The sequence below is a fragment of the Cynara cardunculus genome, assembly GCF_001531365.2.
Source record: "Cynara cardunculus var. scolymus isolate 2C chromosome LG 5, CcrdV1, whole genome shotgun sequence".
NCBI classification, from domain to species: domain Eukaryota; kingdom Viridiplantae; phylum Streptophyta; class Magnoliopsida; order Asterales; family Asteraceae; genus Cynara; species Cynara cardunculus.
Genome location: NC_037532.1, coordinates 353,245 through 375,615, shown reverse-complemented (window position 1 = coordinate 375,615; position 22,371 = coordinate 353,245). Strand labels below are relative to the sequence as shown.

General features: G+C 35.7%; 3 protein-coding genes and 1 long non-coding RNA gene across 6 annotated transcripts; 2 read left to right on the top strand and 2 right to left on the bottom strand.

Moving 5' to 3' along the window:
* Nucleotides 1–546: 546 nt before the first annotated feature.
* Nucleotides 547–22,347, top strand: LOC112512111. 3 transcript variants are annotated; one of them, XR_003069210.1, is made up of 5 exons: nt 547–673; nt 14,969–15,094; nt 19,768–19,962; nt 20,225–20,282; nt 22,004–22,347. It is a non-coding gene; the product is annotated as an uncharacterized LOC112512111 (long non-coding RNA). The 3 variants fall into 3 exon arrangements; XR_003069208.1 differs by having other exon boundaries at nt 21,799–22,347; XR_003069209.1 differs by having other exon boundaries at nt 14,963–15,094; nt 21,799–22,347.
* LOC112512110 (monothiol glutaredoxin-S2-like) lies at nt 2,855–3,388 on the bottom strand. The gene has a single exon (XM_025117924.1). It carries the CDS (start codon nt 3,292–3,294, stop codon nt 2,986–2,988), a length of 309 nt encoding a protein of 102 aa, XP_024973692.1. The 5' UTR covers nt 3,295–3,388; the 3' UTR covers nt 2,855–2,985.
* LOC112512107 (monothiol glutaredoxin-S2-like) lies at nt 9,147–9,870 on the bottom strand. Its single transcript, XM_025117922.1, has one exon. The coding sequence runs from the start codon at nt 9,741–9,743 to the stop codon at nt 9,435–9,437; it is 309 nt and encodes a 102-aa protein (XP_024973690.1). The 5' UTR covers nt 9,744–9,870; the 3' UTR covers nt 9,147–9,434.
* LOC112512109 (glutaredoxin-C13-like) lies at nt 18,742–19,436 on the top strand. Its single transcript, XM_025117923.1, has one exon. The coding sequence runs from the start codon at nt 18,845–18,847 to the stop codon at nt 19,151–19,153; it is 309 nt and encodes a 102-aa protein (XP_024973691.1). The 5' UTR covers nt 18,742–18,844; the 3' UTR covers nt 19,154–19,436.
* Nucleotides 22,348–22,371: the final 24 nt, after the last annotated feature.

The following is a 22,371-nucleotide window of genomic DNA, read 5'->3' as shown; positions in this document are numbered from 1 at the left end:
GTTTATTCAATAAAATAAAGTGACAGTTAAGCAGTTACCGTACCGGGTAAACGTTTAACAAACGGTCCATAAAATTACGTTTGTTCATCGTTATGATTTGTTAAAAACGGTACATTTTCGTTTTTATGGCTTAGAAATTACGGTTTTTATACATGTGGTTTACAATTTATTGTTGTTTTCGTTTTTGAGTTCTCAACTCCTACCTTGGCTTTAAGTATGGGATGGAAAAAGACATAAACTATAAACCACACAAGAAAGAAAATAACAATAGATTGTAAATAAAAAAACCCACAAATAACAATAAATTATAAAATATAGGGATGAAAAATTATAATTTCAAAAGTATAAGGAGAAAAATAGTAAGTTGTAGCAAACCACAAGGATAAAAAAAATGTAATTTACTCTTTTTTAAAAGGAAAAGGAAAAGGAAAAGGAAAACCGCCTATGTTTAGTTCTTCGCAGTGTTCGGAACCAAAACGAGTGAAACTTCTGAATTTGGAACCGTGTTATTGTGTATTACAACTTTGTCCACCAYCTATATTTTAATAGGAAGCTCGAAGTGGAGTTGTGGAGATGGGGACCGTGGTCAAGCTACTTCAATCTGGACCACTGCGAATCATAGAGCATCAGTTTTCTGCTCATTGCTACTTTGAGAATGAGAGACCTCTAATTGGTAAAGGAATACAATAATTTGATCTCTAAGACATATTACTTGATACTCATTTCACAAATTATTCTGATGCCCAGAAAAATTCTATACACCCCATCATTCATTGTCATTTGTAGATTACTTTTGTTAGCATTGATGAATCTTATGTCTTTATTCGTTTATTCATGGTGTTTAATGGTGGGACATCATACCTTTGTCAGTCCTTCTCTTTTTCTATTTTTATTTTAGTGGTGTGTTCAGAAAACAAGTTTTTCTGTGAAGGCTTTCTGGGTGGATCCAATGGATTCATGGACTTGAAATTAGTGCAATAACTCACCCTTTTTCTCTCATGTTGCTACATATATTATTATCACASAACACATCATCTGTTTTATAGTCTTATGTTCCTTTTGTCCTCTTTTCAGCTCTAACTTTCTTGATGTTGTCAATCATTTGTAAACTTAAGCTTTGATGGAATGCTTGCTGTTGCTGTTAACCATTATATATTAAATTGCAAAATTGTTTGAATGTTTTTGACAAGGATATGGCTAAGAGCCTGTTTGTTAGCAGCTTAATTAGCTTAATRGGACTCACAACTTATTCGGTCAAYTATAAATGATTGTTTGGTAGTGGCTTAATGATAYAGAAATTGGCTTATAAGTAAAGCTTCTAGRGGRAGCTKTATGCAGAAAACCAAGTTTTTTCCACACCTGTCCTTCCAATTAAAAAACACSTTCCTTCCATCTATGAAAAAACATTCCCAAACAAAAACTTTTGCAATCTATACAGACAGACTAATCCACGCATACAACTTTAACTACATAGGATTTCATGGAAAACCAACCAAACATCCCCTAAGACTCAGCAACGAGATGTGCACTGTAGTGCTTGTTTGGTTAGTGTCCTCAAATTTAGGTAAAAGGACGTGTTTAAAAGCTCATGCAACCGAGACTACAGAGGAAACCAATAAAAATGTTGAAAAAGAGTATCATAAGCTTGAAATGTCATAGTCAATGTGCCATGAATGTAAATTTTGATGTCATTTTATGCAGTCAGTACTCAGTAGCKCATGTTTCTATAAAAAGTTAACTGGTGTTGATGCTAGCTATCCCACATATGCAAAAAACAACAACGTGACATTATGCATRACATTGGGTTGTTACCAAATGTTTTTGAGATGGAACTTGTTGCTTTTTCTACAACTGGGACTAGTAATAAAGAGTTAATTACTTTTCAAAGTTCAAACAAGTATATTGGTGTTTGATTGAGATCACATGTCAGACGAATCAAACTGATGAACTTTTGCTGGAAAAAATCACAGTAGTTTTCTTATATATTTGCAAGTGGATTAACAAACAAACGACTACCAAAATATGATAGAAAGATTGAGAAATGTTGACAGCTGCAGACTAGTATTACTAGGCATGGTTTAATACTAGCRTCCCAAGACATTACTCAGCTGATCTTTCAAGTGGCATCTTTCTGCAACTCTTTATAGCTTGTTTCCATCTTCACTTTCTTTTACCACAACATATTGTCTTTTATAATATGTGGGAAATAAGTTTTTGGGTTGGAATATTTTTTAGACTATAATGGCAGAGTCTATTGCACCTTAAAAACATGTCACTTGATTCATCTAGACGCAAATTACAGCTGACACAAAGTATTTTGTGTCTTAAAATAGTATTTATGACTTATTTTACATTCTAGTGAGATGGGCATCTTTATCTATGTTGGTGTTTTGTTTTTTACTCACTTAGGATCATATTCTATATTCTTTATCCTTGTCTGAGGTGCATATATGTCTACCTGCTGTTAGTTGAGTAGAGTAGATGTCACAATGGTTCATGGATTTATATGGCAGCTTTTTGAAATTTGCTCATTGTTTGTGGTAAGATTGACAATGGGTATTGGATAATATCAATTATATGTACTAGTAAGAGTATGCTTTTCCTGTATTTTATCCGAAAGAATGTGCAAATTTGTACACCAGCAGACTGCATTGGATGAAAATGGATCACCCTTAGAAAAAGCTTCAATTGTGGAAAAGGTTGGATGAGGATGGTAATTGGTCCCCAATTCTACTTGACAATCTGCTGGTCCATGGCTTGAACCTGTTATTATGATGTAGATCATCTCAGAGTGTTCTTTTAACTGAAGATATGCACAATTAATACCAATCTTGTAAAATAGGATCACATATCATGATTGACACCACATAGTATATAAATTGTAAACGTTTGCCAKAAGGCTAACAGAAACTACTGAAGCATAACAGTTCTTTTACCTAAAAACAAGACACTGTTACGTCATTCTATTCGTTATTATTATAAAAGTTAAACCCATATGGCATTGGCCTTCTTGAGCAGCTTGACTAGTTTACCCTTGAGATGGAGTGTCATGATCTCATTTGGACCACCAATCAGCTCTTGCCCTATAAATATGGCTGGTACACTTGGCTTACGTCCTAGTGCYTTCAACTCTCTCTCCAATTGCTGCCCGTTAGGATGTTCATCTAGCTCGTAAACTGTGGGATTAGCACCAAAGCTGTAAATCAGAGTCTTAATTGAGTGGGACATGCAGCAAGAACTTTTGCTAAAAATTACCACTGGCTTTTCAGCACCCAACCTTGTAACCATGGCCATTCTCYAAAGAATATGACTGAGATAATAAGAATTATGAAAACGATTGAAATAAGAGGTTTTCAGAAGGGATTGGCGGATATGATTGAGCTATATATATATATATATACACACGAAAGTACTTGCTATGTGAACTTCAGCCCTGCTTAATGAAACTTGTAACTTAAATTCAGACTATATATAGAGGCTTGAGGGTGCTTCATTGATTTTGGTGGAAGATATGAAAGAGGGATTATTCTTACAAAAGATACCGACTGTTTCGAGATTATGAATACAGTCGTTGTCATGGGCCACCTAGTCGGGTGCATGTGTAATTGGTGCATTAATTTTTACAAATATGCGAAAATTYGAAAGAATATGTTTTGGTACTCGAGCGAGAATAAGATAAAAGTTTTAAGCATCTCAATCATGGATGGAGGCTTTGCAGATTTCTCATATATAACTTATTTCCTGAACTCTGTTCATGTTTCTGGCCTTAGGACTCACACATATCTTAWTTAGGGCCTGTTCGTTAGCTGCTTAATGAGCTTAATGAGACCCACGGCTTATTCGGTCAGCTATACATGATTGTTTGGTAGTGGCTTAATAATATAGCAAGTGGCTTATTCAGTAAGATCTAGGGGGAGCTTTATGCAGAAAGCCAAGTTTTTGCAAACCTGCCCCTCCCAATTAAAACACATGGTCCTTCCATCTATGAAAAAACCCTCCCAAATAAAAATCTTCCCACTCTATACAGGCAGAATAAYYCACACRGAGAGCTTTATCCATACAGGACTTAATGGAAAACCAACCAAACAKCCCCTTAGTGAAAATATAATATTCTCACCAAACTGTTTATACTGTGAATAAAGGCAGTATTAACACATGCACAATAACTTGGTGTGGTTTGGAGTTATGAGCTCCCAACCAGCCACATGAAACAATTTTTTCTGAATGTCTTGTTTTGGTGTCTTTTTTCTCCTCAACGTGTGCCTAGTTGAGAAGACTCCGTAATAAAGTTAATTTTCTTTTCCCGTACAAAAATCTTGATATGTTAAATATTCATAATGATGTCTCAATATTTTCACTAGTKATGATACCTTTTCACAGGCATCATAGAAGTGGAGAAAGAAGCTAAATTTATTCACTCATTTAGCTTTTTGTTCCCCATATTAATATTCCTAGCTTTTAGCTTAATAAGCAGAAAGCTAATATATTGWGGTAGATAGATGGAAATCTTTGGCATGCGTTTGATGCTTATTTGAGGATTTCAAGGAATATATACAGATATATTAGTTCTTGCTGTTTAGGCATCAGATGGCCGGTTATCTATTTGGCCTGGACTAGAAGCATTTAGATTAAGTTAGTGATTAAGGCTGACCTTTGGAGGGAATTTAAGCTCTTTTTACACAGATTACAAACTATGCCTGTGAAATCAGGTCTATATGCTGCCTACGTTAAACCAGATCCCACAATGTAGAGAATTTTTTTAAACACGATCGGATTTACAAAGCCAGCATTTCATGCAGGAGGATGCCAGAAGTTTAKTTCTATTTAAGAAATCTCCAAAGTGGTTATGTAGCATAAACTTCTAGGTAGATTGGTCCAAAAAATAGAGAACTCAGAATGCTATATATGCATCACTATGGAACTAGATTAATGTGACATAAATCTGGAGTGCTTTGCAAACTTCTGTTGACTTCCTCTAATGTCAAGAGCTTTACCTACCTTTTTCGCTATTCCAGCTTGACTTGGATCCAAAGGGTGCATATTATTTTAGTGTTCTTTGTCTTCTTAAATTGTATTATTGTTGTTGTGGTCTCACGTTATTTTTTAACATAGATTGCCAAGCTATAAATTACTCATGTTCACATTACTTTGTCGAATAGAAGCCTTATTCATATCTGTTAAAAGTTAAAACATATATCTGTTAAAGACAGTATCTTCTGTGTATGATGCCTGAAGTGCACCTTTGGTGGAACAGGAAAACTGTTATTTACACACATGATGATCAAATGCACATAAAAACTATAGAAGCAGATATTGAGGATGAATATATTCCTTGAAATTGTTATTTGAAAAACTGTTTTCTAAACCGAACATGGTAAATGCAGTTTATTTTCATCCCCAGTTTCCGTCATATTTGTGGTTCTTAATACACAAGTAACTTCATATTATTGTGTCCTTCAACTTTTAGGTGCTTAGAGTCACTTTCTTTGGAAGATAGTTAATATTGACCAAGTTTTAGAAAGTCAATTCTGGTAGAAATATGTSTTACCTGCTTTGTGAATGGTCTGGTTTAATGCAACATGTTTATCTTTTCTGTACTATATTTCCTACAACGTTAGCAGTAATTTTCTGCAATTATCTGTGCATCTTTAATTTGCATACAAGAGTAAATGAAACATTTTTAAAGGTCATGAGTTGGATATTCTTACAATCCTTGACAAYGGAATGAGGCCAGCCATTAGTTCGATGTTTTATAGTAGTTATTTGTTTGATATTATACATGTAACTACAGGAGAATGTGATAAGAGTTCTCATGATATTACATATTCCAAAAGGCTCATATTACTCAACTATAATAGTTTTGTTGCATAAAAGAAACATTGACTGTGTTTTTTTCATCTTAAACCCATATGGCATTAGCCTTTTTAAGCAAGTCCACCAGCTTGCCCTTAAGTTAGAGGCTCAAGATTTTATTAGGGCCACCAACAGTTCATTACCTATGAACACAGCTGGTAGACTTGGCCTACAACCTAAATCCATTTRTCTCCCATTTGGGTGTTCATCTATCTCGTATACTGTAGGATTCGCCCTGAAACTGCTTATCAGAGTCTTRACAGTATTGCACATGCTGCAAGAGATTTTGCTGAGTATCACCACTGGCTTTTCAGCACCTAAGTTGGTAACCAAGGCCATTAGTTTATTTCTCAAACTTCTAATAAGATATATAAGGATGAAAGAAAAGGAMGAAGGCTATTGTCAGAAAGGGGAGATACTAGAGAGTGTTATATAGTGAAATAAGCTTGTTATGGGAACGAAGATCCTGCTTTGAGGAAATGGGAACTCCCATTTGGACTAATATAAAGGCTTGAGAGTAYTAGATTGAAATTGGATAGGAAAATATGAAACGAGTGGAATGTTATTCTTGAAAGATACCTTATCTGATACTGACTGGATCACWCATAAAACTAATGACGTGGCGCACTTTGTAGGCTGCACTTGTAATTGGTGCATTTTGAAAACAACGCTAATAATCGGAGAAGGGAKAATATATCTATGTTACCCAAGATAGAAAGTTTAGTGACAAAGGGAAGTGGGAAATTTGAAATTATTCGATGCTTRTTTAAGATTTTAAAGCACATAGAGTCCGTACACGGAGGGAAGAGGATACTAAATCTCTCTTTTTCCCCTTCTAGAATTTAACCACGTGTGCTATCAGATTATCCTTAAGGAATTAATCCTTGGTTCTTGGAATCACATGGTTAGTGAATGTCGCATCCACTAACTCTCATCCAAGAAACCACTTAAAGCACCATGAGGCTCACTGTTTATTAAACAAACCGAAGCTTATGAAACTACTTTAAAGAGGACATATTTCTACCATGGTTCTGTTGACTTCCCTCAACCGTTAGATTTATTAAATCTTTTGTTAAGTAGCTATGAGCTGGTGGCACCTATCGCTTGTCTTAAACATGCATCTCTAAAGCAAGTTATCTGTTATGTCATACCCATGTGAACGAGATACAAACTTGGGTTTAGCTGTGTAAGCATCTGTAAGTCGAGTTATTTTGGACTTGTCATAGTCAAATAATAGATTACTTGATAGGTTTCAAGCCTGATAAAAAGGTAAGCAAGAWAAATTTATCTCCAGCTTCATTCAATAAAAATGAATGTCTAGGAAAGTAAATATTTTGAGATGCAAGCTGTGTATCGAAASATGATAGAGCATATAAAATAGAAAACTTTCAGATGGTGTCTATAGAAGTAGAAAAAACCCCACATGGATATGTTTAAAAGCTGTTACTCATGGGAAGTTTCATGCTGGGCCATGCACTGGTAACATGTCAAGTCAAAGGCTTTGAGTTTTGCTTTTGTTCTTGCAAGGACAGTGGCTCCAACCGAGTATAGGTAGGAGTTACTGKTGTAGGGCCTCCAACTAAGCTAGGGATGAAGACATATTGTATTCCTTTTTAGAAGTTAGATTCTTCTAAAGAATTCGAGGTCTATCTTGCTCCAGATACATGAACTTCATGGATATATCCCCTCATCTTTCTTATCTGATGATAGCGATGGAACATATGAAACCGTACAATAGGGTATCTAAAATATTTTATTTTCTGGTCTAGATATGGCCACATACATGCAACTCAAAAGCCAAAAAGATGGCATGCTATATGAACTTGAGGAATCAATTTGTATAACTGGCTAAAGAAGAAACTAAGGGCCACTTCTATAGGTTCACTAACTTATCTAAATGCCTATCAGTAAACCTAAATATCAATACTTTTTCTTTCACATAGCAAAAGAACTAAAACCAAAAGCTAAGAACGTTAAATGATCTATTGAATTATTTTTTTCCATTTTCAAAATTTTCAGCTTGCATTCAATTTTCCCTCGTTTTAGTTCGCACGTTAGCTTGTTCAATATTGTTTAACTTTTTTAACCTTATGATCATGGCTTTGGCATAGAACTGTAGATATAATTTCAATTTTCATTTCTGTTTTCTAATTAAAARAGTGGGGTTTCTATGTGTGGATACGCATAAGACAGTCGAGTCCTGGCATCACAGATCTTTTTTGATTTTGCAGATTGGTAGGCTTGCTATTCCCCATTTGGAGAAAAGAAAAGACAAAGGATAATTGATGCAAAGTTTTATATTTCAGATTTTATGCTTTATATGGGTTTGGGTGAGATAAAATGGAAGTTTTCTAAGAAAAAGCGGCTTCAAAGATCAAATTTAGCATGCATAGCATAGTTACGTAAAACAGGTTCATTATATTTTTAGGGGTTTTTCTTCATTAAAAACCTCTACTTGCTCTTTTCACTTAACGATCTTAGTTCATCTTGGATCAAGAACCAAGATCAGTAATAAAGCATGGAAATCCATGGAAATATCTCCATTCCTTATCATGGTGTTAAATCAGCATCTTGATTGTATGCTGTTGTGTTTATGCATTTAATAAAATCGCATCGATTTTTATCCCTATGTTATCTTGCTTTATGGTAGTGACTCATTACTATACACAAGTTAAAATACAGAGTTCYTACAGACTTAACCGGTGAATTATGGTATTCTTATATTATTGGTAGAGATTATCTCCAGTACATGATCAATTAAGGAACCCAAGCACAAATTGTAATATAACCATTCGTTAATATAAATTGCGATTAACCACAAGGGTTGTGGTAGAGGYCCACGGGGATGTGGTGGAATATCTCATCACCCTGGGTTCAATTACAGGCGTCCACAACAATTGGGGCCACTGAGTTTCTCAGGGATGTCTTATAGTCACAATTTCCCAGGATTAGCCTAGGCATAGCCTGCGACACCCTTCCAATATATCTATCTATCTATATATATAAATTGCGGTTGGAACTCCGGGCTAATGCAAACTATTATGATGATGTAATAGGTATACTTTGAAGTTATCTGTGTAATCTTGTATCATATAGTTTATCAAAGTAACAACATCAATGATCAACGACCAAGAGAGGCTTGAAAGTATAAGTTCCTCCAATGGAGGGAAGGAAAATTTTGAAATCTTACATTATCCCTTGTATTTCATTTGTTTCTGGTTGCARTTATCCTCATAACTTTGATAAGCAACCAGAATATAGTAAAGCTTTATAGTGGACCAAGCATTTAGATTGGTACTACAACACGGTAGAAGTTAAATAGCATATTAGCGCACTTTTACATTAAATCTAAGACAAGGAACAAAAGTAACTCTTGGAAAAGGTAGTATCTCTCATTGTTTCTCAATAACCAGTGAAATTACATTCAGAAGTTAGCACATAAGTTATCGTTGGACTTGCACAGCATAAAAGAAGGCTGAAGCAACTATTGTCGTGCCTGCTCTTATGACTAAAATGCATCAAACTGCTATACGTAGTTGTGTTAAACTTAGTTCCATCCTCTATAATATTGTAACCAAATACTAGACCCATATAGCATTAGCCTTGAGGAGCAACGGTACCAGCTGACCCTTCAGATGAAGGCTCATTATTTCGTTGGCACCACCGATCAGCCCTTCACCTATGAACACAACTGGTATACTTGGCTTGCACCCTAATCCTCTGAGTTCCTTCTCTATTTGCTTCCCTTCTGGGTGCTCATCCAGCTCATAAACTGTTGGATTTGCCCCAAAACTGCTGATCAGTGTCTTAATGGTGTAGCACATGCAGCAAGAGCTTTTACTGAATATAACCACAGGCCTTTCGCTCACCAATGCTGTAACCATAGCCATCTCTGGAAATTGTAGCAGTTATGTTTTCTAAAAAATGCTTGATTTAGTGGAAGATATTGTTWTGAGTGAGATAGATAGAGGCTATRTGTAAAAAGTTCGGTGTGATGGAATTTTTTTGTTGTGGGTAACTTAAGCTCTTGCCACAGCTATATATAGTGATTGGACTTGAAATTGTTGGGTGGTGGTGCTTATTTGACGCTGAAAGGAGATCAGATTCTTTTTCTTTGAAAGAATTTCAGTGATCATCATTCATCAGAGTCAACAAATGATAGGGAATTACTATATTTAATATAACAGGTTGCTTATCTGTAGGTTGATATGCATGACAGGAAAGTACATATCTGAATGACATTCTTAACCTTGTTGCATCCTCCAAAAAATTCTCCTGTGCTACTGYTTGTGGGTGGGTAGTTTGGTAATTACATGTCATGCGTGAACATATGCATATTTGTCAACCATACAGCATCAAACTTTCTGGTATTGAATTCTTGGAGCATCTGCTTAGGTAAGGAAGATGTTTATCCAATTGGCAGCCATCTCTACTCCCCACCCCAACAGAAAAATAGGAAACATAGGTTGGAATAGCCATCGGAATGACGATAAAAGCATGCATTTGAACAAAAGCCTATGCTAGGGAAATCATGCATGGAAATATCAAATGCATGATAAGAATTACKGAATATCAGCAAGCGCCTACACATTCTTTACTTTATTATTTCACTCACCAATAAGAATTGTCATCTATGTCGATCACCTGATTAGTATATACACAATGTGCACAGAATATTATTTCACATCAAGTGACTCTTTGTTTTGGCATCAAATTTGGTTACTTTAAATTTTATCTTGACAATTGGCTCAGAAGACACAAGGAAATCATACAAATCTGAGATCACCTCGTTAATTTCACATGCCCTTCAATCTTAGTTGTGAACCCCCCCCTTCCCTGGGCAGGATTTATTTCTTCTAAAGTTAGGAAGCAAAAACTTAATATTGGTTATAGGATTTGTGCCGTCCAAGAACTAGCATTCCAGAAAAGGGTACTACATAGGAAAACTTTAGCTTTTGAAGATCCCTGTGTAAATTAATCCATCGATGGTCACATGGGATGGTTCTATATGTCTGGTACTAGATTATTTTCTCTCTCTCTCTCTCTCTCTMTATATATATATATATATRTAGGCTACATTTGATTTACAAATCATCCGATTCTAACAAACCATACAAACCAATCTTAGCTGTCCATCTAGTCTAATAAATATCTGATTCCATATTGTTTCCTAATCTAAAGCCATGATCAAAATGAATGAACTTTATCAGYTTCCATACATATTTCAATCATAATTAATGAATCATGATAATTGTCCATAAATATCTCTACTGTTTTCTAATAAAAGCATTGATTATGGTTTCTTAGAATTAGATGGTTTGTAGATGAAGCGTCCCCTATATATAATTATAGACTTGGGATCACGTGAAAAATAGTTTTTTGGGAGGAGTGGTGAAGGTACTCTTAAATTGTGTGGACGGGACCWGAATGCATACCTTCACCAGYGTGAAGGTGGTCAYTTTCACTCACCTTCACACAATATAAGGGTACCTTGACACATATGTATGTRAAGGTTACATTTCCCACACTTCTCACGAAAAATGACATTTCTCGTGGGAACCCAGCCCTATAATTACATATGTAGATATGTTTGTGTATAGATATGTGCATACATACACACAAACATCTTTATCGTGTTTTTGTGATTTGGATGTTCTTGGTCACCAATTCATAGAATGTAGTGGAAGTTCACCCCCACCCTTCTTTTTCTGCCCATGTCTTCTTTGTCTTTGGTGGTAAAGAAAAAATTGTGTTGTACACTTTAGTATGTATGAGTCTAAGTATTAGATGCCGTGATCTTACTGCAGCTTTAAGAAAGGAAGTATAATGGTCTGCCATGTGGCTAGGGGAAGATTGCATAACTGGCCCAAAACAAAGTGAAGGGCCATTTATGTCGATTGCTTGACTACCACATCATGTGCCTATTGGAGAGCCTAAACTTACATTGATATGCCTTCTCTTCAATTTATTTGGGTGCATTTGTTTTTCAATATACCTTCAGAAATCAGAAGGCACATTTATGAAAGATATATAATTGTTAACTCTGTTTGACTACTRTGCACTATGTTATATGAAGAGTGAATTAGGTTTCCAATCATTGTACTTGTCTTTGGTTCCAAAACTAATGTACTTGTCTTTGGYTCCAAAACTAACGTACTTGTCTTTGGTTCCAAAACTAAYRTACTTGTGAAAATGCAAAAAGACACTAAAGTTTGCAATTTCTTGCTTATACAATGTTTTTTGCAACATCTTGACAGGTTTGGTGGTCGAAAGCGCATGAAATTGCAAATTTAGGTGGTGGTGTTTTGTTTTTTCTTTCWCTTTTTGCGTTTCACGAGTAAAATGATTGTTTTGAAGTGAAGTGACAAATACAACGGTTGAGAATCTGATCACTTGCTATATGAAGCAAATTTATTTCTATGGGAGAGACTGCTTTGGTCTTTCTCGAGATGATCTAGTAACTGCAAATTGTTTTGGCTTCTTATTCTTCTGTTATTTCTGTAAAATCTGCATCTCTTTTGCCGAAATAAACTGAATATTGCTGAATCATTTTGCACTTGGTTTTACATTAGTTTTATGTTTGGGCACTAGATGGAATGGTTTCCTAGGAATATAATTTCTGATTTGAGGAATAAAACACAATGTGTTGTGCTTAACCATATAAAAGAAGCCAATGTTATACACCTTTTTTTTCTATATATCTATTGCCTCAGGTACATTTTCCCCCAACATGTCCTTCCACTTGGAACATATGTATTGTGTTAAACACTTAAACTTATGAGACTTAGGGGATGTTTGGTCGGTTTTTCTTTAAGTTYTGTATGTATAAGGCTGTCTGTGTGGATTAATCTGTCTGTATAGATTGAGAAGGATTTTGTTTGGGAGGGTTTTTCATAGATGGAAGGAGCTTGTTTTTTAATTGGGAGGGGYAGGTCTAGAAAAACTTGGCTTTCTGCATAAAGCYCCCCCTAAAAGCTTACTGAATAAGCCACTTTCTATATCATTAAGCCACTACCAAACAGTCATGTATAGCTGACCAAAGAATCTGTGAGTCCCTTTAAGCTCATTAAGCTTCTAACAAACAAGCCCTTAAATTACCAACCAGCTAGCTTAAGCTATTTCTTTCCGTCCTGCATGTTGACATCGTCATCATAGAATGTGGTGTGGATTTTCATTGCAAGTGAACGACYTCTGGTGCTTGGTTAAGGTTCAATTAATCTGTAACTCCATTTACTTTGTCTTGTTATCTCATTACTATCTGAACATCACACATCATGTTTTGGTCTAWTGTGTCAATTCAGGAAAAGATTATGTAAGGTTAACTAAAATTTTGTTTTATTTTATTTTAGGTGTCAACTGCTATCAAAAGGGAATCTTTATTAACGGATTAGCAAACCAAACGTCTTAATAAGGGACCTAAACTTTAGAGGAAGATCTTACTTTCTGYTCACCTGACCATCATCCTATTTTTCCTGAAGTTAAATAATTAATTGCRTCATTTTTTGTGATCAAGAGGGCTTAATTACTCTTTTTGGCGGGGTGTAATTCTGTAGCAAAAATTCAATATGATAACTACACTGCATCAAGAATTACCATGGGATACATGTTAAGGTAGACGTAAATTAATTTCTGAAGTTGTATCTTAGAACTTATTAGGCAGCTGACCATATAGCAAACCCTTTAGACTGGTGGTAGTACTAGTCACTTGGTAGCTAGGTAAAAAATGAAAGCACTTRTTAAATTCTTGCAATGTGTCTATAACAGATATCATCCAATTTATTTTGTTTCATCATATACCAATGGCTTGGATTTATCTGAAATTTGGTATTTATATGCATGTTTCTGTCTSTCTCTCTCTCATTATATAGTGTGTATATAGAGAGGGTTAGGTTGAGGGGAAAACTGCAAAAAAGTGAAAAAGTGAGGAACACGCTGGTAATAGTTCATYTGGACGGTATGCACGTGTACATACAAGTTAGTTCTAAGCAATTTGTCCAGTATGCACATTTGCATAACATGCACACGTGCATAAAACCAAGAAACAACTTCAGTTACTTGTATGCATATGTGCATACCGTCCAGATGAATAGTTACCAGGGTGTTCATCAGTTTTTCATTTTTCTGCGGGTTTTCCATTGAACCTCTCTCTCTCTCTCTCTATATATATATATATATATATATATCTTAACTCATACAGATTGGCAAATCCCACCAAATCGCCAGTAAATGAGTGCTTCAACATTTAATTTCTTTCTTTAGAGTTGGTTCTTTATTAGTTTATATTCACATTAGCTACCGTAAGTTCATTTCTTTTGGTGTAGACATCATACCACATTAAATACTGATTATGTTCTCTATGTCTTTCTCTTATATATACATGTATACATGCATACCTACAATTAGTACCAATCAGTATCTCCCTTGTATTTTCTAGTCTTCAAGTTTTCCTCCTGGGTTACTATCGTTTTGAATTATTTTGTTCTTATTAGTGTACYTCAAATTCATGAACATGAAAACATTTATGGTATGAGTAGCAATATTACACATTCAATCTACATTAACTGAATCATGAGTTATCCAGAAGATTAAAAAAAGGTCAGCTAAAGATGGATAAAGGACGGAAGTCTCGAGTACTTGAGAATACGTGTTTAACTGGATCATGAGTTATCCAGAAGAATCATTGGCCCATCATGGTTGCCCATACCCATACATATCTTTATGAAGTGACAAAAAGCTTCAGTACTTTACTGTGATTCTTTAACAGTAATTATCATCCAGAATAATGAATATAACTTTTATATACAAGAGATTCTACTGGATAGTGACTGCAGAAATAAATATTCCAATGTTAATGGTAGCTGTTTTTCTTTGCTAACAGGCTCATATTAAGCCATAAACTCCAAATTTCCCGGAATTAACTCTAACAAGAATCAGTGATCAAATTAAATATACTCTYCTACCAGAAGTGATGGCTGGAAGATTAGTATACCATGAAATTGTTATTAAATATTTCAGCAAGTTGACTGATCAAGATGATTTATTGGTAGAAGTTCTTTTAGCTTGATTACCTTGTAAACTTATTTTTTATGGTTTATGTTAACTTTACAAGGGACAGTGGCAGAAAGTGGAAAGGAATAGGATAAATTCTTATCTTTTACGCATCARCAACAAAAACATCCAATCAAATATGCAATGAGAATGAAGAACAGAAGATCTCATGGGTCGAAATTAGGCTGCAGAGGTATGGATAAGTTCGTTCTCTTGATACAAATACCTCCTATGCGATTTATTTGTTGCTTATTGGAAAGATTGTGTCTTAACAAATTACTTCTGTACTAAATTAGAGAGTTTTTTCCCTCCTTCCTACTGACCACCCAAAACCTAAAACGATTACATTTTGATGCAAGGAACAAGAAGCAATTAGTCCATTTTTCTAGGGTTGGGTTGCAGTGAGATTGAAAGTTATGGTGAGAAGGATAAGAAGGGATCTCCACCCTTGGATCAAGCCTAATTGAACAGAACCACTAGATCAAAAGGAATGAGATGCACTAGATCAATTCCCTTCTAAAAGGCAATTCATGGGTTGTTTTGGAATTAAAAGTGATCAAGGGTTCGAATCCCTTCTTATACTTTTCACCTTAACTCCTATTCTCACAYGATCCTTCGTCATTTTTCTCATTTTCTGTCATCGTGTCATTGTTCATTCATATGGTCTTGACAAGCAGATTTCATCATGGGTGGGAAGAAATACCATGTGGAACTTGTTTTTAGCACAAAAGAGCCATTTTTTAGCCCATAACCAGGAACAATTATATTGCCTATATTTTTAATTATTTCTCTTTACCACCTAAACAATGCAATTGGTGAACCTGGTATTCTCTATWTAAGAAGTGATGAAACTCGTCAACCATGATTAGCTTACTAGTCTTGCAATCATATTTTTCCCATATTGACTGGCTAGGCCTTGTAGCAAAATTGTAACTGATATCTCTATATGTTATGAACTAGTATCTATCAGTATTTTAGATGTTTTCCAATGAAATAGGGTAACAGATTTGGCATCTAGAAAGGTGCAGTCAACTTCACCAAGAGTTCATGTTTCATGTGCTTAGTATCAAGGCACTACTCTATGAACTTTAGTGGAGTATGCCAGGGACAGCCCCAGGTGGTGCGTGTAGTGGCACAGGCCACTTCTTCGTTCCTCCGTTGGTGTAAGAAAATATAGGGTTGTAAAAAGTGTCACGTATCAATTTCTTGTGTGCCACCATATATATTTTGGAACTACAACGAGGACACAAGTTTCCTTTCGTAGAGTTGGTTTCCAAGGCTCTTCTTCCAGCCCAGACCCGAGTTCAAATCYCATTAGTATCATTTTCTTAGTTTTTAGATTTTAATTTCAGATTTATTATGTTTCTGAAAAAAAATTGCAGTAAATGACTTGAACACAGGACCTCACATGTGAAAAACAATGAAATAACCAACTGACCAATGATGGTTTTGTAAAAAATATCCCTATATTTGTTTCTTATAGTCGAATGATGCCACCACTTGAAAAAATTTCTAGGTCTGTCTCTGGAGTATGCCTTAAAATGAGTAGGCTGTAACTCTGCCACTCCAACAGTTTCCACAGGTGGTATGTGTGTATATATATATATATATATATACACACACATACATACATATAGGATTGGCTGAAGACATCACTTCGTCTTTCATGTTGACGGATCTTGAAACAATGCTCATGGGAGCAAGAGCTATATGGTTCTCTCTAGAAACATCCTGAAAATAGGACACCATATGTATCATGTTAATTTATRACATGATAAGAATAGTGGCTATAACATCATGGTAGGATTGGAATGACCTTACTAAGAGCTGATCTTCTTTGTTYGAGCTTTTGTGAACTGATATAAAACAGTTCCACTTCGTAAAATTGGATTTGCGGAAATGAAAACRTCATAGTTGTTTTGTTCTTTCTGTTATTAATCTTCAATATCATAGAATGACCACACCATTCACGTGTGTAAAGAAGAGTTATAGGGGCTACAATTTTWAGAATATTCCACTGTACAGCACAAGCAGAATAAAGAACTAAAAAACGATGATCAGACATTTKTTACAGAGAATTTATCCCTCTTGTCCGACATGACAAGTGAACAATTCTGCCCTTCCACCACCACAACTAATGGAAGTGATGTTTCTAGACCTTATGGTTAAAAAGAACGTGTACTTGTTGAGTTGGTATTGTGAACGTCGTCAATTCGTTTTTTTGTGGGCATTTGGAGTTTAGCCACAGCTGTATAATMTCTCTATATTTTACATAAAACTGAGGATTTACATTTATTGTTAATCGTTCGTTGTGGACCTTTTCTACGAGGTTGATGGAAGATGCACATATGAGAAATTGCTTTTAAAAGTTGTTAGCATCTATATATTGAAGATTGATATATAGGTAGATACTTTTTGTGTGCCCACATCTGTGTGTATATGTGTCTGTGTGAGAGAGAGAATAGACTCATTTTTGTCCCTGTTGATCATTGCAATATGCTTAGGCTTGTAGAGTGTTAAATTTTAAATAGCACACGAAAACTTTTGCAGAGGTTGCCTAACTGCTTGACTTAACATGTTACTACAAACAACTAAGCCATYATCAACAAAAAATCCTTCCAAAAGGAGGGGCAAAAAGGGTAATCCCAAAATTTCTTAACCTAAGTGCTGACTGGAAATTCATCAACTTCTTGAACCTTGTATGCAGGACACTTGTTGCTGTACAGCATAACCAGAAAAATGTTCTCTATTAGATCTTGATGGCTTGGATTTCTTGATGTCTAGATGGTCACTATCATGGATGCAGATGGTGTATGGTGTGTATATATAGAGAGAGGGGKGAAGAAGGAGGTTAAGGRGAAAACCGCAAAAAAATGAAAAACTGAGGAACACCMTAATAACCATTCRTCTGTATGGTATGCGCATGTGCATACAGTAATTGAAGAAGTTTCCAGGATTCTATGCWCGTGTGCATGTGCATGCATACCKGAAAAWTTACTTGTATACACATGTGCATATCGTACAAATGAAAGGTTACTAGGGTGTTCCTCAGTTTTTCATTTTTTACGGTTTTCCCCTGAACCTTAGTCTATATATATGCATCCATAAACAACATTACTGATGTTGTATGCATATATTGCTATATCAACTTCTTTGCTTCTAGCTGTTCCTCCCTGAGATGGATATGTGCAATTCMTGTTAATAATTTAATTAGGAAAGTAAAACTAATGAAAGATTGTTTTCAATGTGTGTTCTTAGCACTTCATTAGACTCACTGAGTATGRAACTATGTGAACAAACTCTATGCTCACAAGATTCGCATCTTTGAAAGACCGTAAACAAGTTGGTGGCGCAATATAAAGAATCATAGCCCACCGAAAGCAATCTCATTCCCAATCTTTTTACCCTGAGAATATATATAAATTGATTGAAGGAATCTGTTTGAAACAATATTGACCAGCCCTTTTGAACTTTCAGCTTTTTGGTGTACTACTAAGTACTCAGTCCCGTAGAATATGGAGGACTCTAACCCACGGTCTTGAGCTTGCCCACGTTGAAAAAATACCTTAATTAAGTCACTTAATCATGATTTGAATCATTAATCAGATGGTTATGATTTCTTTAGGACTGAATTTATGCAAATGCGGGAAGAATATATGTGTTCAACTTGTTCCCGTTTGTGCACGAAAAGAGTATCCATCTTTCAAAGATACCTCTAGTAGTTTTCAAGCATCTAAGTAAAGCACATCATCTTTTGAATTTTCTTGTTTGGAGAAAAGGAGTCCAACTTTGCCTGTTTTATATAAATAGAAGTAGCAGGAAACCTCAAATTTCAAGCAAATCCCATCTCCCTCTTCAAGAAAAACTCCCAACCATCGGATCACATTCTGATCTAGATTTGATCCGAGAGGTTTTTGAAGCCCAAATTTCCCTACCCTTTGTGATGGAGAAGATACAATCATTGACATCCGAGAATGGAGTTGTCATATTCACCAAGAGTACCTGTTGCTTGTGCTATGCTGTCACCATTCTGTTCCAAGAACTTAGGGTGAACCCCGTAGTTTATGAGATAGACCAAGATCCCGAGGGTAGGGAGATGGAGAAGGCTCTTCCGAAGCAAGGGTGCAACTCGCCCCCCGTGCCAGCTGTCTTCATAGGGGGCAAGCTTGTGGGGTCCACCAATGAGGTCATGTCCCTCCACCTAAGCGGCTCTCTCATTCCACTGCTGAAGCCGTATCAGTCCCTGTCTTAAACAAACCGCCACTCTGGCTTAATGGGTACGAATCATCTGAAGGAATAAGGTTGGCTCAAGACCGTGATCAATAGTAATCTATTCAACTAGACTGTGTTCTGTATTATTAGTACTCTCATAGCTTTTCATTAGCTTAATTAAGCTTCTAGTGGGGGTAAGGAAGATTGTCTTTTAGGCTATTATGATTATCATTAGTTTTTAGATTATGAATGTAGCTTAATTTAATCTGTTTAACATGTGTTTGATGAAAACACGTGGATATCGTTCAGATGAATGTGATTATATAAATTATTAAGGTGTTGTTCGTTTCTTAAAGAGATGTTGAACTCTGAAGTCTCATTTCACTTCTTCTTGATAAAAGTTGGTGATGCTGAAGTCYGAAAGCAGAATCAATAAGAATATTATCAACATTCATTACCAAAAAGAACTCTAGAAAATAAGAAAGAAAAAAGTGCAGGTTGAGATGTAGTTGATATACTCAACTTCTGACATTCTAAAACTTCCATTTCCAGAAAAAGGTCAGAAGATATATGCTCCACTTTTAAGTAAAGAAAGGCATTGAATGCTCTAGTCTTTCATTTTCATTCACTCTAATTAATTGATTTTCTTAGCAGGGGCAGACCCACTATGGTGCATACAGTGGCACTGGCCAATGCTTCATTCCTCCATCATAGTGTAAAAAAAAATGGGTCGTGAAAGGTGCGATTGTATTATTTTGTTGGGTGTAACCATATATTCCTTGAAACTACAATAATAACACAAGAATCTCTTGGTAGAGTTGGTTTGCACAGTCTTTTTTCCTGTTCCAGGTGGGTTCAAATCTCATTTGTATCATTTTTTTAGTTTTTAGCTTTTAGTTTCAAGTTTATTATGTTTCTGATATTTTTTTGCGATAAAAGACTCGAACACAGGACCTCGCATACTAAAAAGTAGAAACAAGGAACTAACTAACAGACTAATGATGATTTTGTTAAAAATATCCATAGCTTTGTTGTTATAGTCAAATAGTGCCACCTGTTGAAAAATTACTAGGCCCGCCTCTGATTTTCTAATGGTTTATATTTTTTACAGATTCCCTTTTTCATAAAGCTCCTAGAAAAGAAGATCGCCCAAGAACATGGAATTACTGGTACGCTAGCTTCTTCAATAGACTTGCTTTGATCTTTTCTGATATGCATATTCCCCTTTTTATAAAGTTGCATACATGAAAATACAAACTGGTATAAGCTGTTGGAATCATACGAGCATAGCAATGATCGTTATTTTCGTGCATTCTTGTCAACTACTTCTATTGGTTTCCAGTTTCTTAAGTATTAATGTCTCTCGTTTGAACCTGCCCATTGAGAAATAGTTATCGGTCAATACATTCATAGCAATTACAACAGTTAGAAATGCTATTCCCTCATACAAAAATGAAGGTTGGCCTCGAGAATCCAAGAATGCACCATCAACTTGCTCGGAAAAATACCGAAGAATCTTATGAGACGATGAAAATGTCTAGCAAAGCACCTTTAGAATTTCTGATGTTATTACCGGCCACGTCTCACCATTAGTTTGTCATAAGTGAGGTCTTCGGTCTAAACCAGGGTATTCATCCACCTGTCTCTAGGGCACCACGATTTTCTTCCCCTGTTGTGGAACCTGTGTGGTGGGTCTGTTCTAGAGGGTAACATGTACCTTTTTTGGTATCCGTTGATGTCCAGACTAGCTTGCACGCACCATGACTAATAGCAGCCAGGGGGGATATGGTGGAATATCTCATCTGCCCTGGTTCAATTCTAGATGTCCACAACAATTGTGACTACTGAGTTTGTCAGAGCTGATGTCTTACAGTCACAATTTTCACAATTTTCACAATTTTTTGGGATTAGTCTAGACATAGCCGGGGATATGTTTCTAAAAAACCAGCCAGGAAAATACCCTGTGGTCCTCAGGAGACTCCAATAGGAGTCAATGCCTATCCTTTATTTGTCAGTTGAATTGACGACCCTTAGTTTGTGATAGGGCAAAAAAGAAACATARTCTTGAAACTGTTAAACAAGTATATATGTAGGAACCTCCCATCTCTGTATAAGGATTCTTTTAAAGAGGTTTCATATATCATGATGATATTGATGGTGTTGCTGCTCCAGAAATCGTGGAACATGGAAACCATAAGAAGGTTGACATAATCTTTTTAAAGAAATGCTAGTGGMATAGAATCTTTTGTGTTTCTTGATGCCATTAGAACACAGTCTTGATCACAGGAAATGAATAAGAGAACACAATAATTATGCGGTTCAACAAGTTGCGTGTATCTTTACGATTTTAATACATGATTCTTAGATCATAATAAAATACGTAAAGTAAAAAATCATTTCTTTTTCGAAGAACAYAAGACCTTTCAACTTGGTGCGTAACGCTTAAAATATGTTAAAAAGACATCTAACTTCAAAACTATAGAGGAAACGCTGCAAAAAGGGTATATGACCTCATCATTTGCAGCCACTCACAACTATCATGGAAAAATAAGTCGCCTACCCCCCTTGGCAATGCCAGGTAGGGACTTCTCACTCATTCTATAAGAATGTCAACCTTTTTAATCTGTTAGACTAAAATCGCGGGRAACTTATTCTTGTAATAATGTCAACCTTCTTATTTGTTAGGCTAAAGCTGTAAGGACATTATGAGACTTTCACTCATCCATCAAAATGTCAACTTTCTACCAACGAGGCTAGAGCTGCAAGAACACTCTCATACCCTTACTCATTCCATAAGAATGTCAACTTTTTACCTGCTAGGCTAAAGCTGAAGGGACACTCTTAGACCTCTTACTTATTCTGTAAGAATGTCAACCTTCTTATTTTCCAGGCTAAAGATGTTGCAGAGACACCCTCTTGTGAACGAGTCATATATGTCTTCCCGAAAGGAGGGTTTGTCTGCATCATATAGATTGTATGAAAGATTAAGGGGACCGATACGTCAGAGCACAAAAAAAACCAAGAGCTCCCAGCCGTCATATTCAAAATTGTGGGCCGATTTCGGTTCGAATCAAGCATTCACATGTAACATAAAGTTGGCATAATAATAAAAGGATTTGGAGAAAAATATTATTCTTCAAAGTTTGGAAAAGATTGGTTGATAGAAAGTGTATGTTACAAAAATACAAGTGTTCCTATCAAATATATTCTTTCCAATGCCCATCACTCCAAGATTCTAGAAGGGGTTTTAATATCTTC